Source organism: Camelus dromedarius, chromosome 29 (assembly GCF_036321535.1).
Source record: "Camelus dromedarius isolate mCamDro1 chromosome 29, mCamDro1.pat, whole genome shotgun sequence".
Taxonomy (NCBI): Eukaryota; Metazoa; Chordata; class Mammalia; order Artiodactyla; family Camelidae; genus Camelus; species Camelus dromedarius.
Genome location: NC_087464.1, coordinates 16,367,351 through 16,393,365, shown reverse-complemented (window position 1 = coordinate 16,393,365; position 26,015 = coordinate 16,367,351). Strand labels below are relative to the sequence as shown.

General features: G+C 38.7%; 1 protein-coding gene across 3 annotated transcripts in view; it reads left to right on the top strand.

Annotated features, from left to right (window-relative positions):
* Nucleotides 1-26,015, top strand: part of AP3S2 (adaptor related protein complex 3 subunit sigma 2) — a 42,853-nt gene that overhangs the window by 2,701 nt on the left and 14,137 nt on the right. For 2 of the 3 annotated variants that reach the window (XR_010378271.1, XM_064480576.1), the window contains exons 2-4: nucleotides 802-893; nucleotides 1,283-1,394; nucleotides 8,057-8,132. Coding sequence is in view for 2 of the 3 variants with exons in the window: in XM_064480576.1 (XP_064336646.1) it covers nucleotides 802-893; nucleotides 1,283-1,394; nucleotides 8,057-8,132 (280 nt within the window). In the remaining variant the exon portion in view is untranslated. The remainder of the gene's footprint in view (nucleotides 1-801; nucleotides 894-1,282; nucleotides 1,395-8,056; nucleotides 8,133-26,015) is intronic. The other variant, XM_010986750.3, reaches the window with a different exon arrangement.

The window sequence follows — 26,015 nt, the reverse complement described above, 5'->3', positions numbered from 1 at the left end:
GTGATTCATTACACATTGAGATTTGAGAGCACTGGTGTAGAGCTTTTAATTACTTTTGTCTTAATGACTGATTTCTCCCTCTCATTATCCTTTTTTTAAACCATGCTTATTATGCAACTGATATGTACAAGTAGAAATCAAATGTGGGTTATCAACAGATTCCATCATAGTTGGGCTTTCTCATGTGTAGTAAGTGAAAAAACATATTTGTAGCTCTGCAATTGTTCAAAATTCTAATCTGTAAATAGAACATTTTCTGTCTTTCTCAGTAGTACTTTGTTGATAACACAGCATCTTAAATGTAATATCTGTATTACCAGTACAAAAGATGTCAAATTCAGGTTTTTAAAGCATGTACGCGATTACATTTTGACTTCATTGAAGTGTTAGACCTGTTGACATTTGTTAATTACCATGGCATAGATGTTTTCTAGGGTAAGACTAAATATTTCAGGACCAGGCCTTCTAGTTATTCTTTGACCTTGTATGAGAGGTTGTCAGTACTTCTTTCCTTGGTTGTTAACAATAAAGAAATATCAGCTTACCTGTCAGGACGGTAATGGTTAGAGACTAGATATTTAGGTAAATATACTCCATTTTAATCCCTTTAACAGAGCCTTGTTGTCCCTTTTTCCAAAGAGTCCCCTTTTATTTTTTCTCTACTCATCATTTTTATCTTTTCTGGACACTGGTACCAAATGTTCAGATCATTCCCAGCTTGGAAGCTCTTCCCTTCCTGTCCATCTCCATTGATGGGATGTAGTTTTCCCACTGATTCACTTTATTTCTTTTAATCCATAGCCAGAAGAAATTCAACAGCAGATTGTTCGAGAGACCTTCCATCTAGTTCTCAAGCGGGATGACAACATCTGTAACTTCTTGGAGGGTGGAAGGTAAATGATCAGTTTTCTCCCCATATATCCACTTTCATCATTATTGCTTCTTCAGGCTGTACTCAAGTGTCCGGTGAGTGCCTATGCAGCTTGAGCTGATCTTAGCACGATATGCTCAGGGAGAGACCCAGTTCTGTTTTGGAAGCAGATAAATGATTGTGCTTCAGATATTTAGGTGTTTGGTTTCTGGGAGGATGTGCAGAAGAAAAAGTGAGGTAAAATGGCTTTAGGCACCTCTGCCAAATTTGGTTGCCATTCACCTGGCAGAAATGGCCTGTTCGGCCTGTCCTCCCCCTCTCTATTGGGTCTGTTCTCATTCCTTGGTGCAGAGTTTCTCTTTGATATGTTCAGTTAAGATATGGGCATTAACTGTTTCCCATCTTCTACAGTTTGATTGGTGGCTCTGACTACAAACTGATCTATCGGCACTATGCTACCCTCTACTTTGTTTTTTGTGTGGATTCATCAGAGAGTGAACTTGGGATCTTGGACCTCATCCAGGTATGTGTAGCAGGTAATGATGGCAGCCACTTTAGAGAATTTGCACTGGATTTTTGAGTAACCATCGTATAGATCCTTTTGTCAGTCTCTATATATTGATACTGGTAAAAGTTGCTAGATGTCCACCAGATGGTGCTGTGAGAAAGCTCCTTAGAAACCCATAAAAACTTGCAGAATTTTTACTTTTGGATTCATTGGTTTCCCAGCCCTCTTAATGCCCTCGGTTTTCTTATATGATTCTGACACCAATTCCGGTGTGTATGTTCTCCCCACCCCAAACAATTAACTTAGTTCTCCATGTACACTAACCAGGTGTCCCACAAATTTACTCAGTAGTAAATTTGATAGTGTTTACTCTGAAACTATCTACCTGGAGATAGACACCAATCGTAAGTCCAAGTTGCCTGTCAACTGTGCTTTTGACTGATTGGCTATAGATCAGAGGTTCTTATGACTTCCTCCTCAGGTTTGATTAATTTGTTAGAGCGACTCACATAACTTTCCAGAGAAAGATTTTACTTACTAGTTTACCAGCTTAATATAAAAGGCTATAACTCAGCACCAGCCAGATGGAAGAGTGCATAGAGCAAGGCATGGGGAAAGGGTGTGGAGCTTCCACAGTCTCTCCAGGCATGCCCCTTTCCTCCGATCACCACATGTTCATCAACCTGGAAACTCTCCGAACCCTGTCCCTTTTGGGTTTTATGGAGGGTTTTTTACATTGGTAATTGATTAAATCATTGAGCATTGGTAATTGATTCAGTCTCCAGCCTCTCTACCCTCCCCAGAGGTCAGGAAGTGAGACTGAAAGTGCCAAACCTCTAGTCACATGGTTGTTTCCCCTGGCAGCCAGTCCTCATTTTCAATTGCTTTCCAAAAAGTCCTTATTAACAGAACAAAAGACACCTTTATCACTTAGGAAATTCCAAGATTTTTAGGAGCGCTGTGCCAGAAGCAAGGATGAATGCTAAATATTTCTCATTATAAGTTACAACATCACATCATGTTTTGAAATTTTTTTCAACTGTCAAACCAAATGACATTTAAAAATGCATACTTTATATTTTCACTTGTAATTCTAACCTAAAACAAAGAAACTTGATGTTTTAGTTAGTCTGTGCATTCTTGATATAGGTAAACATGATTTTTTTAGGCTTTTGGAGAGTTAGAAATAGCTTACAGATTCTTTTCATTACCTTCATGGAAACTGAGATATTTGGGACCCTGCATTGGGAAACATTAATTTAGTACAATTCCATCATTTCATACACGATACTCTAGATGGGCTTCCTTTAAGTGACTTGAACAAGTCGCTTAAGTTGAAAGCACTCAAAAGAAGTTTGCAGTAGAACCTAATAACAACAATCATAGAAAAGAAAACTCTAGTTTTAAAATACAAACTTTACATGCTTACAATTGTATTTTATTCTATTAAGGTAAAATTAAAGAAGATAAATGTAATATAGGGACAAATAAATGGAAATTTTGAATGTGTATTTTTATTTCAAATACACTATACTCTTCTAAAGAGTGATGTTCTTGGACATAGCAACTTTAAAATTTTATTTATTTATTTACACTCATGTTCAGAAAATGATTTAAGATGATTAAAATTTCATAGCAAAAAATTTCATATATCATATTCACTTATCATGCATAAAAGTATAAATAAATAATGAAAACATCTGGAAAAAGATTCCTGTCTAAGATAATTTTGAGTGCTTTCTTAACATCCGAGTCAGACTGGACATTGAGAGTCAGTGTGGCATAACAGAAAGAGCTCAAGATCTAGAATCAGAAAACCTGGGTTTAAGTCATGGATCCACCACCTGAATATAGAAGTTTGGGGCTGTAAAAATGGAAACAGACTTACAGATACAGAGAACAAATGAGTGGTTGCCAGAGGGTAGGAGGATGGAGGGCACAAAAGGTGAAGGGGGTTAAGAGGTACAGACCTCCAGTTATAAAATAAATAAGCCACAGGGATGTAATACACAGCTTAAGGAATATGGTCAATAATATAACTGTGTGTGGAAACAGACAGTTTGGTTACTAGACATATCGTGGTGATCATTTCATAATGTTTGCAAATGTAAAACCACTAGTATATCTGAAACTAACAATATTGTATGTCAACTCTATTTCAATTAAACAGTGAAATACTAGGTTATAGAATTCAATTGTGACAGCATACTTTATAGTATTGTAAACTGTAGAATGCTGTAGAAAGGTACATATAAAAGTGTATTAGAAAATAAAGGAAATATAACATATTTAAAAAATTGAGATGCAATTGTTAAAGGAAATGTACTTCAGATATCTATATTAACAAGACAAAAAGAGAAATGTAGTTTTATAATGTAATGGACATTTATTAAATACTTAGTGTGCACTGGATTTGGAAGGATAGATAAAAGGTGAAAATAATAGGAACTAACAGGTTTGATCTTGAAAAGGCATAAAATCAATTAACAGTTATCTTAATATAAAGAAGGTAAAAATCAGAAATAGAAAACATAAAAATATTTTTAGAGGGTGATATGTGTAGTTACATTGCCAGTATATTTGAAATAGCTGACTCCAAAAAAATAAATATCCAAAGTAGGTCCACAAAAAGACAATCCAACATCAGGATGAAATAAGAAAGGTTAAATGAAAAACTTAACTCCCTAGTAGACTCAGTGGAATTTTTTAAAAAAATGTTGAAGTATAATAAGACCTCTTTATTATAAAAGTTTTTTTTTTAGACTCACTAAAAAAAATCATACTACTTAAATGCATTTTATGGAGTAAATTGGTTGTGATCCAAAAGCCTCTCAAAAAGAAAATGTTAGTCAAATATTGCATGTTATTATTGGTATAGAATTATTAAATAAAATCTTAGCCAATAATCAGTTGAACCAAGGAGTCATGAGACCTGGCTCTTATTTTGGACTCTCCCATTAACAAGCAGCGTGGTCTTAAATCATTTACGTTTTGTTGGCCTTAGGATTATTGTTACATGTTTTGGCTCTGTGTGTGTTTGTTTTGATTTATAAGTATACTGGATGTTCTTTTCTAGCTCTAAAATTCTCTCTCTCAGGAATACTGCATACAAGAAGAATTATTCATTGTGTTGAAATAGTCTTTATTCCAAGGATACAAGTCAGTTTAACAATGAAAAATTTTTAGAGTCTCTATTACAGCAGTAAGAAAAATATGGGAATGAATATAATTTCATCAGTAGATGCTGAGAGAAATAATTACCCAAATTATATTTCTGAAATATTTATAAGTTGGAATAGGAAGCATTTTTGTTTGATTATTTAGTGTATGTTTATTTATTCAGTGTAAACTACTTACTGTTGAAGAGATAATACATTTACGTGGTTCAGAATTCAAAAGGCATACCAAGAGTATACAGTGAAAAGCATCTTTCTTCTCTTCTCCCTTAGTTACATAGAAACAGCCAATTTTAGTTTGAAAACCACGAGCCAGAGCCAGTGTTATCTCAGGGGGGAAATCCACAGGCATTCATGAAAACAAGGGTGTCTCTTACTGTTTATTTAAATTTGAACAAACATTTTTAATGAATAATAAAAAAATTAAGAAATAACAGCAAAGGAAGAAATTTCACTTACAGAAGTGACAAAGGATACTTAGTGTTTGGGAATTAACTTAGTATGGAATACTTGACATTGATTCCAGTGAAATTATAAAATCTTAAAGGAAAATGTAAAGGAATACTTGAAATAAGTGGAGCTAGAAGCCCTCCCCTTACTGGGAAGAGCAGGGCAAAGATGACAGTAGTAATCAGTAGTTTAAATGGGAAACCAAGTGTAAGTCCATCAGGAGATCTTGTAGAACTTGGAAGGAAAGTTTATCAGGAAAAATGAATGGCCAAGAAATGCAGAAGTATATTTTGAGGGGAAAAGGGCAATAATGAGGGATTGGCTTTACTAGGCTTCAGAATATATAATAGTTGCTGGTGAAATTCTTATCTACCTAGAGAATCCAAAACAATCAACTGGAAAACTATTAGAACTAGCAATAGAGTTCAGGAAGGGGCCTGGATACAAGTTTAACATATAAAAATTAATAGCTTTCCCTTAGCAATAATAAGTTAGAAAATACAGTATTTAAAAGGGACCCATTCACAATAGCTAAAAGTTCCATAAGATACCAAGGAATAAATAAGAAGTATGCAAGGTCTGTGTGAAGAAAACTTTAAAACTATACTGAAAATATGATAAAAGAGCAAAATAAAGGAATAAAACATACCCTTTGCCTATTGAGAAAACTCATTAAAATGTCAGTACAATTGACCCTTGAACATCCCAGGGTTAGGGGCACTGACCCTACACTCAGTTGAAAATCCACATACAACTTACAGTGGGCCCTCCCGTATACCCCGTTCCTCTGTATACACAGCTCCTTCATGTACATAGTTCCATATTCATGGCTCTGTATCTTCAGATTCAACCAACTGGGGATTGTGTGGTACTGTAGTGTTTACTGTGGGAAAAAATCTGAGTGTAAGTGGACCCGCACAGTTCATACCTGTGTTCAAGTCAACTGTACTTTCCAAATTATAAATTACTGAAAACCCAATCAGAATCCCAGTAAGATTATTATTGTTTTAAATTATTTTCATTGTGAAACATGTAAATACAGAACTTGCAAAATATGCCCATACATTTTGAAGAATGCCAATAAAATGAAACTGTCACTCAGATTAAGAAACAGTATGCTGCCAGTGCCTTAAAGCTCCTGTATATCCCCCCTGAATTCCATCCCCCTCATTCATTGCATCCTTCCTCAGACTTTTTAGTTCATCATTCCTTTGCTTCTTTTTGTAGTTTTATCATGTGATGTATATTCCCTCAATGATACTTTGCTAGTTTGGAAAAACTGAGTCTAAGTAGCTGTGTAAGAAAAGGGTAATCTGCCACTGCTAGACGAAAGCTCCCACAAGAAGATAAGCTGAACAGTGTCATGGTCTGACGTCAGTGTCCCTGAGTTTACAAGAGGCCCTCCTGGGGATGTCTGAGGGCAACGTCATGTGAATGAATCCCGGGGAAATTAGCCATTATTACAGAGCTTCCAATCAGCCATTCATTCTTACGAATAAAAAACAAGGATAATCAGACATCTTAGGAAAAGCCTCTGACATGGAAGGTGGAGATTAAAATGAACAAACAGTAAACTACAACTCAGAGAAAATAGAAGCAAAGAACAAACAAAAAAAGGAGAACAATAAAGCCACAGAGAAATAGAAGATGACAAATGAAAATGGGCTGATAAACAAACAAGAAACACCAAGCAAAATGATCTCTTAGAAATTAAAAACCTGAGAGGAAAACAGGAGAGAAAAGATAAGAAAATGGGAGGTCCAATACCCCAGTATAAACAGCTCCAATAAAAGAAAGATTACGACTGTGGAAGGGAGGAAACTCTCAACAAAATTATTTGGTAGAATTTCCTCAAACTGAAGGACTTGAGTTGCTAAATTGTAACGGCTCACTGTGCCTAGCGCAGTGATTGAAAATAAACCCATATTTATGTGTGTTATCCTTACAGTGGATTTTCAGTCACTGTGAAATGTAAAGAGTTATAAATGGTGCTGTTACAAAATTATTGTATGTACTTTTTGGCATATATTTGTATGCATTTCTGTTGAGTAAGTACTAGGAGTAGAACTGCTATGTTGTAGAGTACTAGTAAATAATGTCAAATAGTTTGTTACAAAGTCATTGGAAATATAATTTCCATTTATATCAATATATACCCAGTCAAAAACTAAAAACATTCAAATGTACCATTTATAAGAGAAAATAGGTAAATAAATTTAAGAATGAAATACTATACAGCAGTGAATATGAATAAGCTTTTATGACATGTAGCAACATGGAAGAATTCACAAGCATTGTTGAGTGAAAGAAGCCAGACAAAAGAGTACATGATATTATGACTCCTTCTATGTAAACTCAAGAACAGACAATACTAACTGTGATGGTAGGAACGAGGAGGGTGGTTACCTTTGGAGAGGGGATACTGTCTAGCGGGGCATGAAGGGGGCTACTCGGGAGCTTGTAAAGCTGTATTTCAGTATCTGGATGGTGGCTCCATGATATACTCATTCTGAAAATTCATTAAGCTATACTGTTATCATTTGTACACTTTTCTGTTTAAATGTTATATTTAAAAGTTAAATGAAGAAGTTAAAATTGTAAGCCAGTTAATTAAGTTGATCCATGGAAAGTGATTTGAAGTTAATGTTAATTGAAATTACCAGGACAGAATTATGTTAACACTATAATAATGAAAAAGTTTTTGTACATGTATACATGGAGGGTTGGGGAAAGGACATAGTATATAAGCAGTTGTTATTTTAATTTGTTATTCTTTTATATGAATGAGTGCTTATAAAAGAAGAAAGAAAGCCACATGTGTCCGCTGGTTGTGTTGCAGTGCTAAAAACAAGATTGTCCTGTCTTCAGTTGTCCCCTTCGAATTGGGATAAATAGCGTAATCAGCTAGTGCTGGTAGGTTTGAATTGGTTTTTTGTTTTTATTTTTGTTTTTTGAGATTTATCACAAGGTAAATAGTATCTTGACTGCCCCCTTTCAAATGTGACATTTATGAAGATGTGAATTATGTATCTATTTCTCCTTATTTCCTAGGTTTTTGTGGAGACTCTGGATAAATGTTTTGAAAATGTTTGTGAATTGGATTTGATCTTCCATATGGATAAGGTACCTACTCTCTCAAACCAGGGTTACTAGGAAACTAAGAACCTAAGACATCTCTAGTCATCTGTACAGCTTCATGTTCTTTCTTTTGTTTTTTTTTTTTTCACTCCAGGGATAGTCCTAGAACTTGTTTTATTTAATAACTTAAGTTTATAGTTTGGGAGTATTTTACTAAGATTTGTTACCAGTTTTAACACACATAAGATTATTACTGGGCCTATATTGTTTCATCTTTTCATCTTGTTTTAGGGCAGTAATATCACTAGAATGGCTATAAGGCTGACAGATAAATAGTTTTATGTGATTATGAAATGAATTTCCTAGGCATAGTCCAATGACAGTGAAGCTTTGAAATAAACACAGATGTTTTTGACTTAGCTAGTGAAATTTACATTTTTTTCCTAAAGGGTAATACAGTGACTAAGACATCAGTAACATAGTCTAAGGTCAGGTGATACTCTGTAGAGAAGCAGATTGTCGGGCAGAATTGAAGTGGCCCAAAGTACCTGTTTTCAGTTTTGCATTGCTAGCATACCTGTGATATGGCTTATGTCTTATGTCTTATGTGCCAGATTCATTGTGGGAGATAGCCAGCAACGGGATAGGAACTGCCATATTTATTTTATTCAACTGGGCACATTCTGTACCCAGTGCTGTGCATTGGTAGAGGCTGGTGCATCTTAGGTTTACCTGGTCCTGGTTTCTCTTCCACTGGTTATTGTCACTATGTCCATGGCCCTTGGAGGGCAATAATGATTTTTAGGAGACTACTACTCATTACTAAGCCATGATCCTTTATTAATCTGTTTTCATCATGATGAGGTAGGTATTTTTAGATCCATTATTGCAATCCGGAGGGCTTTTTTTTCATTTTCTAATAGGTCTTCAGTCTCTCCAGGGTTCTCAGATGGCACTTTCTGAGCTAATGCAGTGAGTGCATTCTTAAGGTTGGGTGTCGGCATGGAGTAAAGTTTTCTCTGTCAACATCTGGCTTGGCTGTGTGGCCCCCTGAGCAGCCTGGTGCAAGAGAACCCCATTCCTTTTGTAGATACTTGACTTGGGGCTCCCTCATAGTCTCACAAGCCTTCCAGAGCTCACTGTTGCTTTTGAGGTGCTCACTCTCCCTTTTCATATGAAAGGATCTTAGAATCTTCAGAGACCTCTTACCCACCTCTTTGCAGGCAGTTAGCTTTGTTTTAGGCCTTTCAGTTGTTTAAGGTGCTTCTGTCTTGTAATTTCTGCCAAGGAGAGCCATAGCTGAAATCTGGTTTTCTTCTGTACTAGTGGGGTTAAGATAAAGAGACTTGAGAATATGGCCGGAACAGAGGAATTCCTTCAGTAGGCCTTATTATTATTTTAAAACAAGTTTTTTGTTTTTTTTTTTTAAATTGTGAAATACAAGGTGTTACCTTGGGGTTACCATCTGGTTCAAAGCAGATTCATTTGCAGATGTCACCTGTTGTTTCCCAGGCCGGAGATGAATCCACATCTCAGATCATGGATTAAGGGACAGGTTTTTCTAGAGAAAGGGAATTCCCAAGCAAGGGAAGAGGAGGCACAGGTCTCCCATCCACGCATTGTCCCCATGGAGAGGTGTGTCAGGGCCTGTCTCTACTGGAGTGACTTCCCTGCTCCCCTCCTCACTTTTTATCAGGCAGCAGCAAGAATAGCCTTACCAGTGAGGAGATAACACAAACTGCCTGGATACTAGGGAACCTATATTCGAGTGCCAGCTGTCTACAGAAGCTGTCTGTGAATGCCAGCTGCCCAACACACGAAAACTTAGGGGCCTATTGGGTGATACATCTGGAGAAGGCAATTGCAGGTCCTATGGAAGTTGAGCTTGGGTCCTTTGCATTTTAGTATACAGTTTAGAGTCAGTTTATGTTACACACGTGCGCATGCACAAATACATGCAGGCACGCACACACCCCTGTTGGGATTTTGATTAGAATTACATTGAGTTTATAGGTCATTTGAGGAGAATTTACATTTTTGCAATATCAATTTTATCCATTTCTTTAGGTCTTCTTTGCATTTTCTCAATGAGCTTTTACAATTTTCCCATAGAGATTTTACATATCCTTTATTAAATTTATACCTAGATACCTGTATCTAGGTATAAATTTTTTAATGATATTTTAATTATTTGGTTTTTGTTTATTGCTGCTATATAATATGGAAATACTTTATTTCTGTATGTTGATGTTGAATCCAGAGATTTTATTAAACTCTTACTAATTCTGGTATTTTATATGTAAACATTTTGCCTATTTCTTTTCAATCCTTGTACCTTTCATGTCTTTTTCTTGCTTTACGCCACTGACTAGGAACTCCAGTTTAATGTTGAATAGAAGTGGTGAGAGTGGGCATTTCATTTTGTTCCTGATTTTAAAGGGAAGCCTTACCCTGTTAGTATTTGCTATATATATATAGTGTTTGAAGTATAGTAGGTTTTGGGGTACATATTTTTTATCAGGTTAAGGAAGTTTCTTCTCTTCCTAGTGGCTAAGAGTTTTTAGTTTTGAAAGGGTGTTAAAATGTATCAGAAGCTTTTTCTCCATCTCCTGAAATAATCATGATTTTTTTTGCCTATTCTAATATTGTTTTTTAAATATTTGTAAGGATACCTGCTAAAGCAGTAAAGTAATTCCAACCCAGCTATTTTATTGGGCATTCCTTTTAAAGGAAATAAAAGGCCATAAAAATATTGTTCTTTAATCTCATATGTCTTATCTTCAGATAAGTTCTATAAAGTGTTTTGCTGCTGCTGCAGATTTCTTTTACAATTTATAAAACCATTTATTTTTAGTTACTCATATGACATCAGGAAATTATTGTCCATATCTCCTGAGGTCTTTGAAAAGCGATGATGCAAGAAGTCCAAATCTTACTGTACTCGCCTCTAGAATATCTGAAGTTGTCTTCCAGCAGGTGACTGTCTTTCAGCGGGATTTCAGACTTATCATTGCCCTCATACAGAGCAGCTGCTAATTCAGGCATATCTCCTATTGATAGTAGAAAACGGTCTTTTTACTCAGATAGGCAAAAGACCTGTTATGGCGCAAATAGGAATATCATCTTGAACGCCATCCTTAACTGAAGAATCTCTCCACCTCACGTCAGGAACTCCCATCAGACCTTTACACTCTGTGTTGTGTTGTCATGGATAGCTGCCCCATTTCCCCTAAACAGGTGTGCCTGGAGGAGCAGGCCTGTGTAAGGACCAGATAGGACCAAATTTCTACTGCCCTGGAAATTTGTTTATTTCTAATCTTGAGATTTCTTTCTCAGCTCCTAAATTGTTTTTGTGTGTATCCTCTTTTTATCACTGCTTCTCTCTTCACCTGTTCTCTCACCCTTTCTTCCTGTCTTAAAGAAAGGTATATTCCATTCCCTTTCTAGAACTAAATACTCTTCCTGTCTCCTCAACATACATCATAATCTCACTCCTTCAACTCATCTCTGAGGTGTCTTTATTTGCTGCTTTTTCTGTAACTACAAATCTCCACAGATTGCCCCAATCTCTTAAAAAATCTAGCTCTTCCCATAACTGAAAAATTGTGCTCTACACTGGAAATTGACACAACATTGTAAACTGACTATAACTCAATAAAAAAAATGTTAAAAAAAAAAGTCTAGCTCTTCCCATGCTTCTACTGCTCCTTTTAACTATAGTTTCATTTCCATCATTTCATTTAAGGGAAACGTCTTGAATCAGTGAGTGGTTTATACCCAGTCTTGTGTTTCTACTTCACCTGTCCCCTTTCTGGAGCCCTGTAGCCTGGTTTTCACTTCTACCCAAAATTCACTGACTTCCCAATCCCATTTGCCAGTCATCGCTGTCTTTAATGTCTCTGTGATATTTCGTGCTATTGATCATTCCATGGAGCACTGCCTTAATCCTTTTTTTTCTGTCACATAGAACCCTCCTGATGTTTTCTCTTACTCTCTTCCCGCCTTCTACCAGTAAGTTACGATGTCAGTCATCTTTCACCTCACTCTTCTTCCTCCTGTGTTTCTATCTCAGGTCTCATCTGTTTCTTATACTTAAACTATTATCCACTTAGGTGGTTCCTAAATTGGTAATTTCTAGTCATGATGTGTGGCCTGAGTTTTATTCTTATTTTTCCAACCTCCTGAAGACATTTCTCTCATTTTATTCTAGTATCTTGTTTCTTCTTGCCACTTCTTATCCAAAGCCAGATTCAGCATGTGTCTCCTGAAAAATGTTTCTTCCCCCAACTTCCCTTTTCTAGTGGTGCTACCACCATTCTGTGTCTTGTACACTCAAAACTTTTCCTCCCTCTTCCTTGCCCCCAACAGCCAATCAGTCACTAAAACCGTTGCTTCTCATATCTTATATATATCACATATATATGTGTGTGTGTGTGTGTGTATGTGATATATATATAACCAGTAGAGTCCTTCCTATATCTTGTTCTTAGATTCACCAGTTATTTACATTTGTCACACTTGCTTTTATATCTCTTTAGATATAGTTTTTTTTTCCTGAACCATGTGAGAGTTAGTTGCAGACATAACTTTTCAACCCTAAATACTTCAGCAGACATCTCCTAAGAACAAGGACACTGTCTTATATAAAGTGTTGTGCATAATTCTCTAACGTACTTAATTAGAGCATAATTAATTAATTAACCACAACATAATTAACATTCAGGAAATTTAACATTAATAAATACTGTTATTCAATATATAGTTCATATTTAACTTTCCCCATTTGTCCCAGTAATATCCTTTATCTATATGTATTTTTTAATCCTAGTTTCAATTATGGGTTAAACACTGTCTTTAGCTATGGTGTCTCTTGATTTCAGTTGTGCTATCAGGTTTTCTAACCGTATTTTATCTCTTCTTGTTGATGTTGCACACTGGAATTAGATTCGTTTTCCTATAGCACCCTTTAGCCTAGCTGCTCCCTTTATCACAGACCTGTTTTGGTTCCCCTTTATCAAGCTTGGACTCCCTGGCCCAGGCATTCAAGATTGTCCACAGTATGTCCCTATTCTGTCTTGGCTTCATTTACCATTACTTCCAGCCCGAGACCTTCTGCTCTAGCCAGAGTGCATGGTCATCATTACTTTGTAATTCCTGCCTCAGAGCCTCTGCCTACATTGCCTTTTCACATCTTTTTGTAACTTGAATCCAGCCTGTCATTCAAGGTGAGCTCAGATCCTATAACCCTAAAGCTTGTCCTGGTCACCCTGACCTGTCATAATATCTGTAGACAATATATAGTGCAACTTCTGTCCCTATGTACCTTAGTTTATGTAGATTTGTATGTTTTCTCAACTTGATTAGACAGTTCTTTTCTTTGTGTTTGCCCTTGTCTCACTGGGTCTAGCATGGTGCCTCTCACTGAGTGAGTTGTCTACAGGTGAGTATCACTAAAGAGTTCTCAGGTCTCTAGCCTCATAAGCTTGTTCGTGGTTTAAAATGCTGCAGGCTGGAGTAATGTCTGATTTCGTAGTCTCTGGCATAGTCCTCCCCTCTCCAGACTGTGCATGGTAGAGCTTCCTTGCCTGGGCAGTTGGTTCCCTTTTGCTCTCAGAAATCCCCAGACACAGCTCAACAACATGACTGAGTTAGGTAGTGGTGTTAATTTTGGTGAATTGAGTTTTGTTCAAAGAAAACCATGTAAATAACCTAATGTTCTGATACATCAGCAAAGCTGGATTTGGAACTCAATTGGGCTTTCAACATTTGGTCATCAGAGTCACAATTTAATGGCAGTGTCAAGGGAATTCATCCAGCCTTTTTTTAGATTTCAGTCTGTAATGGCGTGTCTCAGGAGAGTTGGAACATATGCTTTTGGGCAGGCCTGAGCACAAGAAACCTTGTACTATGGAATTTAAAATCTCTGCTAAATATAGGCTGCTGAAATGGGAAAATGCTGAGGGCTCAAAATTGAAATGAACTATTGAGCCCTAAGATGAAAGGATCATAAATAGTAGTAATGGATGGTGCTTGTTAAGTGTCCCTTCTGGGAGTAGAGGTTGTGATAAGAAAGCTCATAATGGCATCCACATCCCAATGACACTGAGACCGATGTCCTGATTGCGTGTCTCCCAGATCAAAGAATAGTAAAGGACACAGGTTTTGTGTGTTTTTAGTGAGGGAGGAGGAGCTGTTTGGGCCTAGAAGAACACGACATTCTATTCGAGTTTTAGTTCTTGTGAAAGGTGCTAGTTGGCACGTCTGACTATCTCTCACTACCTGTTTGTCTTTCTGGATGTGCCTAAGAGAGCCGAGGGCACTGAGGCCTGCCTTCTGTCCCATCACATCCTGAGCCCTTTCTGCTGATGCCTGATAGATAAGAATTTTGTGGCAAATGTTTTTCAGAAACCAGTATCTTGTTCTCTCAGAACAGCTGAGAGATTAGCAATAATGATTTCTTTAATTTTTTCTAACATTTCTATACTTTGTTTTAAAAAAAGGAAAGAAAAGCTCAGACTGCTCCAAACCACCCTTGAAATCTGCTACAGTACACACTCTCACTTTACTTACTTGAACTTTGCACTGCTTCAATGTACAATCTCATTGATGGCCACTGGAAATTACAGGAACCTTTCTGGTTATTTCATCATTTTCTGTTACTGGTTAAGGGCATTAGGGTGACTGTGTACACAAAACGGCACAATTTGACCTTTAGAGCTGTTTGTTATCTGGCCTTTTCAATAAAACCTAGTGTTTGTCAAGATTGTAGTTATAGCAAAGCTTGTTATCAGTGATACTACTTGCTTGTGTTGCAGATAAAACAAGTTGTATATCACTCTGCTTGCTGATATGTAGGTGTACGTGCCCTAAAAGGCTGGAATGGGGATGCAGTTCTGCTGTTCTTGCTGTTACCCTTCACGATGCAGGAGAGAATCAGCTTACTCTGCGATGGAAAACAAAATTTCTTGATCCCTAGTTGAGAACCCTTTGCCAGGCTTGATACGTTTATCAATCTCGATAGACTAGATAATAGTATAACTCCAAATTTTCAATAGTTTTTAGCAGCAAGATTTATTTCTCTCTCTGACTGTGTGGCCATTGTGGTGTCTCTGCCGACTGTAGTCACTTGGGGGGCATCCAGCTGATGGAAATCTTCATCAGTGTGTACTTCCACCTGGGCACTTGTGTGTTGGCTCTCAAAGTGACACATCCATTGCACTCACATTTCACTGGCCAAAAGCCAGTCACATGGCCACACTTAAGGGCCTGGGAAGTGCAGTTCTACCATGTGCCCAGGATGGGGGAGAACCTGAAGTGGTTTTGAATATTGATAATGATCAACACAGTTTTTTTCATTTATTTTCTTAAAGGAAGAACTGACATTTTTTTCAGTATCACTTTATAGGTGGGAACTTAGAAATTTAAGTATCAGAAAAGTAGAGGAACACTTGTAAGAAGGAAACACGGTTGAATCTTAGGAAAAGGCATCTCATTATCAGCTTTCAGTTTCTCTAATGGAATATTTGGCATTTATATCTTATATACTTCCCAAATGAATTTAAGGTGACATATGAAATTAAAATTCCCCAATAGGATAAATTGCTTCCATATCTGAGGGGCAGGGACCTCCCTCCTTACAGAGGTTTTCCTCAAATTATCTATTCTTGCCTTGGCCAAGGTACTTGGTACTTGTACTTTACCTTGGTAAAGTACTGTTGTCTGTTAAGAATGTTTTTATCTTTTTTTCTCTGATCATCAAACAGCAAACATTAATGAGGAGGACACTGTGTTATATGGAGGTACAAAGATGGAAAAGACAGTTGTTCTACCTGCAAGAAGTTCATAGTCCAACTACAAAGCTGAGTCACACAGACATTCCTCTGTCTTGGAGTAAGCAACATTTTTAGAAAAGGTGCCATAAATTGAATGATTTTTCAGTAGGCATAGTGTTACAGGAGGGAACTCTCATTTTGTACTACTTTTTATAGAAGTGATCACAAGCACTGCAGTTAGTCCAACATATATAGTATTTCCGCATATTATACTCCATAAAACTAAAGTGTATATAAATTATTTATACAGAAGAGTACAGTACCTAACCATGAGCTCTTTTACTTAATGATATTTAATCAGCAGTAGAGAAAGAAGAATGGGATTTTAAAGAAAGAGCTGTTTCTGAGACTAGGCTCTGATATGGAGGAGGGCAGGATGGATGCTGGTCCATCTGTGGCTTTTGGCTGAGAGTCTGGGGTCCTAGATATCAGAGCATGTTGGGCAGCCTACTCACTGAGTGCTGTGGCCCGTGCTGATTCTGGCAAGGCTGGACGAGCACAAGTGTGACAGGCCCAAATTGGATAGCTGGGGAAAAACGCTAGCAATTTGAGGTGGAAGATCAGTACCAATTGAGGAGAGTGATGAGACTGTATAAATTCCTGAGTAGAATACAGTCAGTCCTCTGCGGTTCCACATCCACAGTTTCAACCAGCCTCAGATTGAAAATATTCGGGGGAAAAAATTCCCGAAAGTTCTGAAAAGCAAAACTTGAATTTGCCATGCTGGCAACTATTTACATAGCATTTACATTGTGTTTATAAGTATTTATATAGCATTTACATTGTATTAAGTATTATAAGTAATCTAGAGGTTTCAAGTATGAGGGAAGATGTGTGTAGATTATATGCAAACACTACACCAGCTTGTATAAGGGACTCGAGCATCCATGGATTTTGGTATTTGGTGGGGGGTCCTGGAATCAGCAACCGCCCAGTGATACCATGGGAGGACTGTAATCATCAAAGGAAGTGGTAATCATAGGAAGGGAAATTAACGTTGATTGGGTAACTGTCAAGTGCCAGGCATTCTGCTAGGTACTTTATGTCCAATAATCTTTAATAAACTAGACGGTGATAACCCTGTGTATGAACAAAGGCTAAAGATGTGGCAAGGGGTGGGGAGGAATGTGAACATGTGAACATTAGGAGGTGAAGGCCACAGGAGATTGGGAACTTTGTATAAACTCTGGCTAGACAAAGGGTCTGCTGGCAGAGGCATTCATGGCATTTTGGGCAGTGCAGTTTTTCATTGAATTGCTGATATCCCTGACCCCCTCTACTAAATGCCAATAGGCTCCCTACCTGATAAACTCCAATTGCCTTCTAGGGTGGAAGCAATACTGTCCTAGTTGAAGAGCACTAGTTTAGAGTGCAGGGTGTGTATATGGGATTAGTCCAGAGAAGTTTGAGGAAGTAGATGATGATCAGACTGTGGAGAGCCTGTCCTCTGCGTTTCTGAGTCCAGTAGACACTTCCCAGTATCCTACTCACTAAGCAATTTAGATACTTCCTCACTCTTAAAGCATTCTTTGTTCATAGTTTCATGATACACATTCACCTGATGTTTTTGTCTACCTTCCTGGCCATTTTACCTGGCGTTTTGGGTTTCTTACCTCTTAAATGGTCTTTCTCTTTTCTTTTAGATGCTCTCTTCTAAGGAAATCTCATTCAATCCCTTGACTTCAGTTTTCTTCCTGCTGGTGATTCCTAAAGTACCGTCTCAGCTCACTACACTTCAAACTCTTGTTATGTCCAAAACTGAATTTCCAACCTCCTTTATTTCTGAACTGACAGTTCTGACTCATCCTTTAGGGAAACCTTTCCTGACATTCCCCTCCTTGCTCGTAGACTGAAAGAGTTATACTTGTCTCATTCCCCCCAGCATCCTCAGCTGGTTTTGCCACTGCATTTAACACAGTGTGTTGTTTTTGCTTATTTGCCTGGTTAAGAGCACACATTCCATGTCTGGGCTTGAATCCTGGCTCTGCCACTTAGGAACTGTACGACTTGTGCCTTAGGAGCTTATGTGTGGACAGGAAATCATGATAGCACCTAGCCTATATGGTGGATGTGAGCATTAAATATATGGAAAGTGCTTAGAACAGGGCCTATACATAGTAAGTATTTCATTCTTTTGTTTGTTTGACAACCTCCCACCTCCAGATATTAAGGTAAGGATCACACTGTCTTGTTCACCGCTGTATTTTCAGTTATTACCACAATACTTGGCGCATATTAGTTATTCATTATTGAATTCATTTGTCCATGCACTATTCTAGGGAAATAGTTAATCAAACATTCCAGTTTTCATGAATCTTATATCTACTAGAGGAAAACAAAGTAAAATAAATGTTAGGTGGTGATAATTGCAGGGGAGAAAATAAGGCAGGAAAAGGAGCAGAGGAATATGGCTTGATATTTTATACAGGGCAGTTAGGGGAGGCATCTCTGATAAGATGCCATTTAAGCAAAAACCTGAAAGAAGTAAGAGAAGTGAGAGATATGTGGCTCCCTAGAGAAGCACATTCCAGGTAGATTGAACGAGTCCAAAGACCTTGGGGCCAGTATAGTTGAATGGAATTGAGAAAGAGGGGAGGTAATAGGTGATGAGGTAGGAATGGGGAAGGAGGAGCAGATAAATCATTGTGGGCGATTGTTGCAGAAGTGATTGTGAGAGTCACTGCCTCTGGAGAGGGGAGCTAGATAAGTGTGGAGACTAACTTCTCAGAAATGTTGTACAGTGTGCATATGCCTGTTTAGCAACCTGGGTCTTTTAGTACAATCTTCTCTCTATATAAGTTTGATTGCCTAGTACAGTAAACAGTTTGAATTGCTCTCTGCTGCTCTGAGGCAAAGACTTAGCTTGAAACCAGATAAATTAATAGATTGTCTACAACTTATCCTTCACCCTATCCTAGGAACTACTGTGATTACCTCCGGAATACAGGTGGGGAGGTCAGAGAGCGTGTACAGCATACACCGAGAGTACGCCTCAGGGCATGTTAATGAGTCTGAAAGCAATGGATCTAGATGGGTGAAGACAGTACACTACATTGACATCTTCATCACTGATAAATCTCTGTGACCTTACCATCTTATGACCTCAAGAATTAAGGTTCACATTCTGTAGAAGACAAGTTGCTGAACCTGTTTCTGAGGTCGGCCAGGTCTGTACCAGGAGACGTTTTCAGCAGTCTGTGCCAGAGGGATGCCCAGGCTCATCCCCTGTGTTTTAACTACTACCAGCACTGAAAGGAAGTCAGCCTGAAGCTGAGCACTTGCTGGTTTCTTGTCCGGTCACTACACACATACGTCCCTTTAGATTTTCAGAATCCATATACCTGAATTTACCCTAAGAGAATCGTGTTAATGTTGGTTAGAGAAATCTCAGGGAAGGAATGGAAGTTTCTCTGCTGACTGGGCCTGACCCCTTGAGCTTTAAGACACTGCTCCTTTCCTGCCTACAGAGTGTGAGAAATGGGCACATTCCCCACAGGTCTGCCCCTGGCACCCTGCTGGCTTTCTCTTTATCTGTCCTTGGGCACTTATCTGCTCTGATACAAATGGCTGACAGATCTACATCTCATTCCCACCCAAGCTGAAGGCTTTTGTTTCCAGAAGTGTATAGCACCTTTCCAGCCGGGTGACCTGCCACCACTTCCAACTTAGTGTACATCAGTCCACTCATTTTCTCCTCTCTTCCTCACCTTCTTTTATGCCTGCCCCTTCACCCACTGACCCCCTCACCCATTGTCTTCTTAACTTTCCCAACTCTATCAGCAACACCATCTTTCTTCAAGGCAAGAAATCTCAGGGATGCCTACTTTGCCTTCTGTTTCCAAGTGGTCACAAGATGGTGTTGGTTCTTCTTTCAGTGTTTGCTTCAGTCCCACCTCTTCCTCTCCCTGTTCCTTTGCCTTCCCTTTTCTTCCCAGGTGACTAACATATCGGCTCTAGGTAATTATAGCAGCTATATCCATCTTTCCTCCAACCTTTTTCACTCATCTTAAGCTTCCATAGAAAACATTTCTCTCATTTTCCCTTCAGTCAACATTCTTCCCTCTGGCCTCAAAGGACCTTGGATTGTGGGACTTCTCATCCCTCAGACTCTCTGCTGAGGGGACACAGACCCCTCAGGCCCATCAGACATACCATACCTTCCTCTGTTTTTCATACATACAGTGCTAGTTCCTACCTCTTTGCCTTTGGCCATACCACATCCCCACTCTGAAATAATCCTCACCTTCCCCCTAATAAGCTTTCCAGACTTTGGCTCCCCGCTCAAGTTTTACATTTGATTAAGTCTTCTCTGAATCCCAGTATTGTTCTCCAGGCAATGTGTCTTCTTACTTATGCTTTGAAGTTTATAGTCCTAATTGTTTCCAGTAGGTTGTAAACTCTTAGAATAGTATGTGATACTTTGTTGATTATCTGAATAGTACAGGGCACTAAAATACAGTTGATAGGCTAATTGATATAGTTGATTGATTGTCCAAATTCTTTGTGTGTTTTTTTTTTACTTCTCAAAGTACTTTTCTGATATAATGTCTCATTAATACAGCTAGAGGCCTATTTTTAAAAGCTAGATTCTAATTAGACCTTGACTTTAAGGTTATGACCTATGTATTCCCACTAGTGTCAGGTAGGACTCACTCAAGGGTGCCTTTGCTCCCGTGGGAGAAAACCTCTGGGTGGAGTCAGGAGGAGCCCCGTGCTCCCTGAGTGGGATTCTGCCTGAAGCGGCTTTGGAGGCTGCTTTCTGACTATACCAGATTCTAACGGTGAGACTTAGGAACCCTCTTCCAGACCTCCTTGTGCCTTAGTTTCTTCAGTTGTAAAACAGGAATGATACCATATTTCATCAATTCTTAGACTTCCCTTTTTTGTAATTTATAATTTTAACATATCAAATCCAGATTTGTCTTATAGTCAGTGGCATTTCATTGTTTAATTAGCATTTCAATGTTTTCCTTTTTAGTGATAAATGAAATAATGATGTGATTTATAATCAAGGAGTCTTGGCTTTGATGAAATACATTAACATCCACCATTCATGGTTATTCTGAGGATTGGAATTAGTAATTCTTTAGCTCAATAAATGATGATTTTGTTTTTATTTTAATTTTTTTTCCTACTGTTCTCTCTCCCTCTAGTATTACCTCCTTAAATCCATCCTTTACACACCTGCCTAATGACATATTAAAAGTGTGTTTTTGACCGTCTAACTCCCTTGTTTGAATTATTCAATGGCTGTGTATCCCCCACAGCAGTGATTCCTAAGGAAAAGGAGGGCATGCTTCATTCCTTCCCCTGCCTTCCTCAAAACCCTTATGAATGTTAAGTGACACTGAGTGATTGAGAGAAGTATGTTATACGAGTGAATTTTTGTGAATGTAGAAACAGAGTTGAGGACCACTGCCAAAAGGATGGAGCTAAGGCCCTTTAACATCATTTACAAAGACCTCCAGGATCTTTCCCAGCCTGCTTCTCTGGCCTTACCTCTTGCCATTTCCTTTTTTGAAAGTCATGTTCCAGCAACACCGACTATTTATATAACTTGCCTTTAGGGATGTTACTGCTTTGTAAATTTTTGGCCCAGCATGTGAAGGGCTAGAGTGGGTAGAGTAGGGCCCAGGGCCATTCCAGGAGCAGTGCCTTAGAAGGAACAGGAAGGATGGGGATGCAGTTCATCTCCTTAGAAATGGGTTTGTGGATCTAAGCATGGCATTTGGGATTTTTTCTTGATGGTCAGATAAATTGTGCTTTACATACCTGACTGCCCGCCATTTGGTCAGATTAGAGAGAGTGATAGAATCCCAGGTGAGAGGGCAGGGACTTACTCTTTGCTGCTCCAGAGGACACAGGTAGGGCCAGGCAATGGAAATGGTTCCATGCACTTTGTAGCTCAGGACAGTTAAGAACTTTCTGACAGTTATTGTTGCTCCATAGTACACTGGACAGTTTAGGAACAGTAGTGAGCCCTCTTCACCAAAGTGAAGGATCTTTCTGTCTGAAGAGCCAAAGGATAAATTCCTGCATCGGGGAGGAGGTTGGACAAGATGACTTAAATTATAATGACTACATTAACTAGTATTCATCAGGTGCTCACTTGTAAGTGTGAGGCACATATTGGCTGAGTGCTTTGAATACGGTGACTCATTTATTTCCTGTATCATCTTATTTTCTCTTTAGAGTAGCTATGTCAAGTAAGAACTCTAGTTCTCCCCCATTTTACAGATGAAGAAATTGAGTTTTAGAGCTAGGATTCCTCAGTTTCTCCAAGGTCACACAATAGTAAGTGACAGGGACAGAATTCAGACCCAGGACACTAATTTTAGAGCCTGTACTCTCCACGCTGCTCTGCTATCCTTGCTGTCCTCTCCTGCTTGAGCATCCTCAGTGTGGTAAGGAATGTATTTGGCTCTTTTTTTGTTAGCAGATAACCAGCCAGAAGGAGGATAAAATTCAAGAGAACAAGGCCTGGACCATTTCCTTTACCCAGTATTGTGCTTAGAATTCAGGATCAATATTGCCAGCAGGCAGGAAATGAGGGAAGATGAAACGGTAGACAAAAAAGAAAAAGTCCTACTAGAACATTTTAAGAAAATTACTTCACAGAGAACATTGACTCATAATAGAAATTTGTTTTAAAAAAAAAAGAATAGTATGCAGTGATTATACTTTGCTACAGTCAATGATACATACTCAAGAGCACAAAACATGAAACCAGTGAGAGGTCCTTTTATTAAAGAAGGAGAATTATTAGCAGAGCCATAAAGAATAGTTAATGAGTTACTGGGTGGTTTGCCATTCCATTCCCCCTGCCTGGGAGCCTTTTCTTCCATTTACAGTTAGTTTAAGGCCTATCCTCATCTGAACTTCATATTTTGTACTTGGGTCATAGTACTTGTCACAGTTTTCCTTTTATTGTAGTTAATTCCATAAATATTTTATCTTCCCTGCTCTCTAAGCCCTTGGAGGACAGGGTCCACATCTTATCTTCATTTCTCCCTTCCAACTCTTAACATTCTACGATACTAAGCATATTTGAAAATAGACATTGTTTCAGATTACAGTCATATGGTGAAAATGAATGAATGCCTTGAACCTAATACATTATCTTGTGTATCTAACCACTTGGCAAAAAGAAAGAGAATAAAAATTCTTAATACAGAATGATTCTGCCAACAATTCTACTCCCTTAGTGTATGCCTGGAGTGAGTGTGAGATGGAAGAATTGAATCAGCTGTCACGTGTCTGTCATGTGCCTGTCATGAGCGTCTTACAATGTTCAGAGTGATTTTAATGCTTAAAGATACAATACAGATTTTCATTGTAACAAGTCAGCTGCTTCATCTAGTGCTTAACGGGGGCGAAAAAAGTAATCATTTCCGTTGGTGGAGGAAAGACTAGCCAGGTTGGACTACATAGATGATTGAAGGGATTTTGGGCTCTGTATAGTTTCCATCTTACTTGGTGACTTTAGAACTTAAACCTTATATAAAATGAGATTCCACAAGATTCATTTGCTTTTTTCATTAAAGTCTGTGTGATCATGTGAGTGAAAGACAAAGAAACAGAAAACCAGGAGCTAGGGACTGAGTCTTGTGGAATTTCAAGACAAGAAGATATCTGGAGAGAACCATGGAAATGTCCAGTCTAAAGACCAAGGAAGGTCAAAAGTGGTTCAGGAGACATTTTCCTGCTTTCTTTACTTTAGCAGAGCATACCAGGTTTCTGGAAGGCATTTTTATGCTCTCTTCCCCTTTTCATTTCTTTTTAAAGTGGATAATTTGGGAACTAGAGACTGACTCTGGGCAAAATGACTCTCAGATGATTTTCTCTTCCCCTATCGGTGCTGAGTCCATCTAGAGCGTCCTCCTAAACTTTGGCCTATTAAGAGCGGCCACAGCCTCCAGCATGAACAAGGAGATAATGTGTACCCCCTCCTACCAACAATCTCTTCCCTCCTTACTCTCTGGAGGCCTTTCCTAGGAACTGATGAAACCACTCAGGCCAAGAAGGGGTAGAAAAAGTTATTAGCACTTAGTTTTTATATAGTAGACTAGATATCTTATTAGTGATTGATAGTTCTTTTTTAAAACTTGAGGGTTGCAGTATTGGCATCCTTGTGTTCCAATACAAGCACTGTGACCATGCTCTTTTGTATCTGACCAGTGTTTTATTGTCTTCTCTGTGGTAATAGTGGCTTTGAAAAAGATGTAAGTATGGATAGGCAGTGGGGATGTGAGCCCTTGTCTTTTGTGGTACAACAGGCTTTTGTCCTCCAATGCAAAACACCTGGTAGGGATTGATCACGTTTAGAGATTCTATGGATGTGACTGAGCTTGGAGTGTGGTGTGCATTAATATGCCACTAGTGTCTTGGAAGATCTTACCTACGCTCACTGCCTGTGGAGTTCAGCTAGATGAGTTCTTGCCATCCCAAAATAGAACTGCACTTTACTATAGAAATAGCAGTATTCATGGAACTTAGTTGTAGCTGCAGGGGTCCTGTGTGGTACCACATTCCAAGTAGTATTTTGGATTTGAGTCAGCTTTTTTGTGCTGCTAGTATGAGAACCTTATTTACTATATCTATAGAAAAATACATTGTAAATTTAACACTTAAAAATAAAACCTTTGGAACATAGCCGACTTAATGTCTGGAGACTGAATTTTTACTAGGGGAAAAAGAGTAATGTTTGTTATCTTCAAGTACCAGATCGGTTTGCTTTTAGTGATTGTTGGAGGACGGAGGAAACAGAAACTGCCCACCGAACTGAGAAGCTATGTTGAGGCTGAAAAACAAGGCAGGCAGCTCTATATAGTCAATGGATAAGTTTATTACAGGTTAACTTATTCGCAGGGTGGGATCGGACAGTGATCCAGAAGCATTTGCAGCTGCAGTCCACACTGCCAGGGGGCCTCTGGGACAGTTTTATAGTTAACCTAGGGTAGCGGGTGTACGTGCTTGGAAACAGGATGTGCATTTCTAATTCAAGATTTATAACTGGGTTACTAGTCTCATGGATGCCAGGTATACATCAGCAAAGGTCCTCATCATTGGGGATTAACAGAGCATAGAGGCCACCTGATCTTAATGATTATTAAACAGTATCTGTTACATACAAGGCCCCTGACAACAGAGAACGGATTTACCACACAGTACAGTCCTGAGTAGGATGAGCAGAAGGACAAGAAGAACTGTACAGGCCTACAGTGGTGTCACTTATGCTAATAGCCATACAGGGATGGTCTCTCTTGACCTGGCTTGGATTCAGGACTATTTTGACTTCAGTGAGAAATATAACCAAGGATGAACTCTTGAAGATCCTGGAATCCTCTGTCCTTAGATAGGGTTGTTGAAACTGATCTGTCTTATCTTCATCCCCAGCACTTCCAGAGTTGTGTCCCTAAGGAGCACCTCTATCATTGAAGTGACACTTTTATTTTCCTTCTTAGATTCTATCAATCCTGACATGAAAGCAGCAAGCTCATTTGAACCCACTCTTATCTGTAGAGGTTAACCCCTGTGTCCCAGGCAGTAGAGCGTGCTTCTCAGTGCCAGAAAGGGAAGCCAGGCCAACTCAAAAGGCCTGTGTCTCCTCAAAATCAGGACTTTTGAGCCAGATAAGCCAGCATTTATGAAGTACCACCATTAACCAAGCACAGTGCTCAGTATTGAGGACTCAGAGATGAGTATGACATAGAACCTGCCCTCAAGCAAAATCATAGTCGAGGAGGAGAGTCAGACAAGTGAAAAATGTGACAGTGTACTGAATTGGTGCCTCAGGAGAGATGCTCGCTGGGCACAGCAGTATCACTGAGAAGAGGGTGATTATCTCAGCCTGGAGAGGTCCTTAGCCTTCCTTGAATTTACTTGGCCCAAGCCTTAGTATTCGTCACCTCAAATCTTGGAAGAATGATTTTTGTAGTCTCTGATTTTTACAGAACTGCTTAATGGGATCAGCAAGAAGAATGGTAGAGAGAGTGAGAGTTAGGGTTAGTAATTCTCAGCAGAGTCAGCAGTTCTACAGGCCCTTGTTCCAACTGCCATCAGGAAGTCTCTGCAGGTTAGACATTTAACTCTCCTCTGAT